Here is a 3,836-nt window from a genome sequence, read left to right as displayed (position 1 = left end):
TAATATTATAAATTTCATTAATAAAATTTCAGAAGTATGCTACTAAAATAGATTATTCAACCGTAGTGTCTCAGTCTAAATAAAAAGCACAAATGCAAATAATTTCTGCAGGCATGTATAACTAACTTTTGTTCTGTTTTGGTACTGGGGGTTTAACCTAGATGCTTGCAGATACATATTAGGCAAACACTTTATCACTTATGGTGACAACTAATTTAATAAAATCAGCAGTGTAACTTGTATTAGGATGTAATTTATTTATTTACTTATTGTTTAACCCATGTGACAGTCAATCACAACTAGATTAAAAGAGCATGGTGTCTAGTTGTACAGTTATAGATAGGTTCAAATGAAAAGAGCAAGTCTTCAAGGCTTACTCTGTAGGTATAATGAGTAGGACCTTTTAAATATCAAATAGGGTTATAGTCAGCACTCCATGTGCATGTGTGAGTTCCAGATCAGTGGATTCAGCCCACCTAATATTGAAAGTATTCAGAAAAAAAATTGCATCTCTAGTAAACCTGTACAGATTTTTTTCTATTTGTTAACCCCTAAACAATACAGTATAGAAACTAATTAAATAGCATTTATTAGAGTACTAGGTATTATATCTAATCTAGAGATGATTTAAAGTATATGGGAGGATATGCATAGGTTGTACACAGATGTGCCATTCTGTACAAGGCACTTGAGTATCCATAGGTTTTGCTATCTGCAGGGATACTGGAACCAATCTCCTATGGATACTAAGGGAAGACTATACAGTTATGCTTGCTCTGTCTTTCCTCATCCTCAATTCTTACTTCATATAGGCAACCACCAGCAGCTTACTTAACTGTCTGCTGGTGTGTATTTGTATATTTTACACAGCTATTGCACCCATTTTTTGATTGATCAATTTTAGACATTACCAGACTACTATGAAAGATATAGTTCAGAAATGTTATCACCAGCACCCATACTTCCCATCTTTCTGCATCCAAAGACAAGTTACATTGCTGATTTTACTAAGTTAGTTGTCACCATAAGTGATAGAGTGTTTGCCTAGTACATATCTGCAAACATCTAGGTTAAACCCCTGGTACCAAAAAAGAAAGCAAGTTAGCTATACACCTGTGAAAGTTTTTTGTGTTTGTGCTTTTTATTTAGCCTGAGAGATTAGGTTGAATAATCTATTTTAGTAGCATACTTCTGAAATTTTATTAATAAGTGAGGAAATTTACAATTGTTAGTGATGCTGATGATAATGATAAACTCATTTATTGGATGCTTACTACATGCCAGGTGGCAAAATTTTACACTTGTTAACTCATTTTAATGATGATTTGTTTTGTATTCTCTTTCAGAAGAATCTTGGCCAGTTCTTAAGCAGACCAGAAGGCAACATTAAAGACTTGTGAGTTACGTCTCATCTTTCTCTCTAAGGAAAATTCAGAAAACCTAGGAAACTGGGATGTATTTCCTCTGAGCATTTGACTGACATTGCAGCAACATACACTGATTTCAGGACTACTATGTATGGAAGTCAGTTTAAGAGACTTTAAAACACAATTTATATGTATATTTAATTGTGTAAGAAAAGACACAATTATATAAACAGAATGCTGTATTTTTATCCTTTTATATAATCACTGCATCTTAGAATAATCAATGCGAGAAAAGTCTTCTATCATAAATTCAACTTCATTACCATACCTGAGAATTAATATTGAAAAGAAACCGTATGACATCAGTGAATATTGGAAAGTTGTCATCCTTATCACATCTCCCTAGATACAAGGGGAACCTAGGAGAAAGTCCCTGTGTATGACAAAAGTGTTGGAATGTCTTCAGTCTGAATCAGATCTTATTCAGCATGATGAAATTCATACTGGAAAGCAACTTTATGAATGTAAGGAGTGTAGAGGAACTTTTAGCCTGAAGCAAAACTTCATAGAGCATAAGAAAATGCATACTGGAGAGAAATCACATGAATGTACTGAATGTGATAAAGTGTTCTCTCAGGTCTCATCACTTACTCTACATTTGCGAAGTCATACAGGGAAGAAATCGTATGAATGTAATAAATGTGGAAAAGCCTTCAGCCAAAAGGGAAATTTCCTTTCTCATCAGAAATACGATAGTGGAGAAAAACCTTCTGAATATGGGAAAGCTTCTATTCAAATGGCAACCCTCATCAGGCATCAGAGAAATCATACAGGAAACAAACCATATGCATGTAAGGAATGTGGGAAAGCTTTTAACAGCAAATCTTACCTGAGTGAGCATGAGAAAATTCACACTGGAGAGAAACCATTTGAATGTAATCAGTGTGGAAGAGCCTTCAGCCAGAAGCAACACCTCATTAAACATCAGAATATCCATACTGGAAAGAAACCCTTTAAATGTAATGAGTGTGAAAAAGCCTTTAGCCAGAAAGAAAACCTCATTAGCCATCAAAGAATCCATACAGGAGAGAAACCTTATGAATGTAAAGGGTGTGGAAAAGCTTTCATTCAGAAGTCAGGCCTCATTAGACATGAAAGAAGTCACACCGGAGAGAAACCCTACACATGTAAGGAGTGTGGAAAAGCCTTCAGTGGTAAATCAAATCTCAGTGAGCATGAGAAAATTCATATTGGTGAGAAACCCTATAAATGTAATGAATGTGGAACAATCTTCAGGCAGAAGCAATACCTCATTAAACATCACAATATTCATACAGGGGAGAAACCCTATGAATGTAATAAATGTGGAAAAGCCTTTTCACGGATCACATCACTCATTGTACATGTGAGAATCCATACAGGTGATAAACCTTATGAATGTAAAATATGTGGGAAAGCCTTCTGTCAAAGCTCATCTCTTACTGTGCACATGAGAAGCCATACAGGTGAGAAACCCTATGGTTGTAATGAGTGTGGGAAAGCCTTTTCTCAGTTCTCAACTCTTGGTCTACATATGAGAATCCATACTGGTGAAAAACCTTATCAGTGTAGCGAATGTGGGAAAGCTTTCAGCCAGAAGTCACATTACATTAGACACCAGAGAATTCATACTCATTAAAGTTCTGTTAGGAAAATGCATTCTATTAGGTCTATTTAGGAAATTCTTCAGCAGAATTTACACTTAATAATATTCAAGTTTTGTTTTATATTAGACATAAATGTGGGAAATTCCCATTATTTAATAAGTATCAGAGTATAATGAAAGTCTGTAACCCTAAAACTCCCACCATAAACATTATTAATACTATACTTTAAGGCTAGTTAGGATCTAGTAATGGACAGTTAGGATCTAGCAATGGACATTAATTAGCATGGTCCTGGAAGGCCTACTAGGTGCATTAAGACTAGGAGAGATACAAGGATTTTGAAGTAAGACAAAATTACTTTCTTGTTTTGCTACATACAGAGTTTGTAAAACTATACTCATCAAGATAATTGTTTTGCAGTTGTAGAAAAATGAAATTAGGATACACTACTGAAATGCCTGAATTTATGGGAAATTGGTAATCAGTGGAGGTGGTATCTCAGTAGGAAAATCATGGATGACAAAAAAAAATGGTCTCAGGGTAATTGATTTTTCATATGGTAAAATACTAGACCTCTGCCATAATTGTACATTAAAATATTTATTTATTATAAACTCTAAATGTACCGAAGCCTAGAATGCAAAAATCAAAACTTAATATAAGAATGTTATTTCTTATATTCATAGGGAAATGTTTATAGGGGAATGTTTTTAATCTTGGGACAGGAGAAAATTTCTAAACCAAACTCTAGAATGTTCAGCAATTCCTTTTTTGTTTTTGGTACTGGGAATTAATCCCAGTACCTTTGCAGTAACATACATCT

The 3,836-nt window shown here is 34.4% G+C and overlaps 1 protein-coding gene across 4 annotated transcripts in view; it reads left to right on the top strand.

The window, feature by feature from the left end:
- Positions 1-3,533, top strand: part of Znf260 (zinc finger protein 260) — a 14,848-nt gene extending 11,315 nt beyond the window's left edge. For all 4 annotated transcript variants that reach the window (XM_005399893.2, XM_013522323.1, XM_013522325.1 and 1 more), the window contains one exon: positions 1,347-3,533. In XM_005399893.2, coding sequence (XP_005399950.1) covers positions 1,807-3,045 — 1,239 coding nt within the window. In that variant the 5' untranslated portion in view covers positions 1,347-1,806 and the 3' untranslated portion in view covers positions 3,046-3,533. The remainder of the gene's footprint in view (positions 1-1,346) is intronic.
- Positions 3,534-3,836: the final 303 nt, after the last annotated feature.

Source organism: Chinchilla lanigera, unplaced genomic scaffold, assembly GCF_000276665.1.
Source record: "Chinchilla lanigera isolate Chin_1 unplaced genomic scaffold, ChiLan1.0 scaffold00067, whole genome shotgun sequence".
Taxonomy (NCBI): domain Eukaryota; kingdom Metazoa; phylum Chordata; class Mammalia; order Rodentia; family Chinchillidae; genus Chinchilla; species Chinchilla lanigera.
Note: the sequence above shows the minus strand (reverse complement) of the source record. Positions and strands in the feature narration are given on the sequence as shown.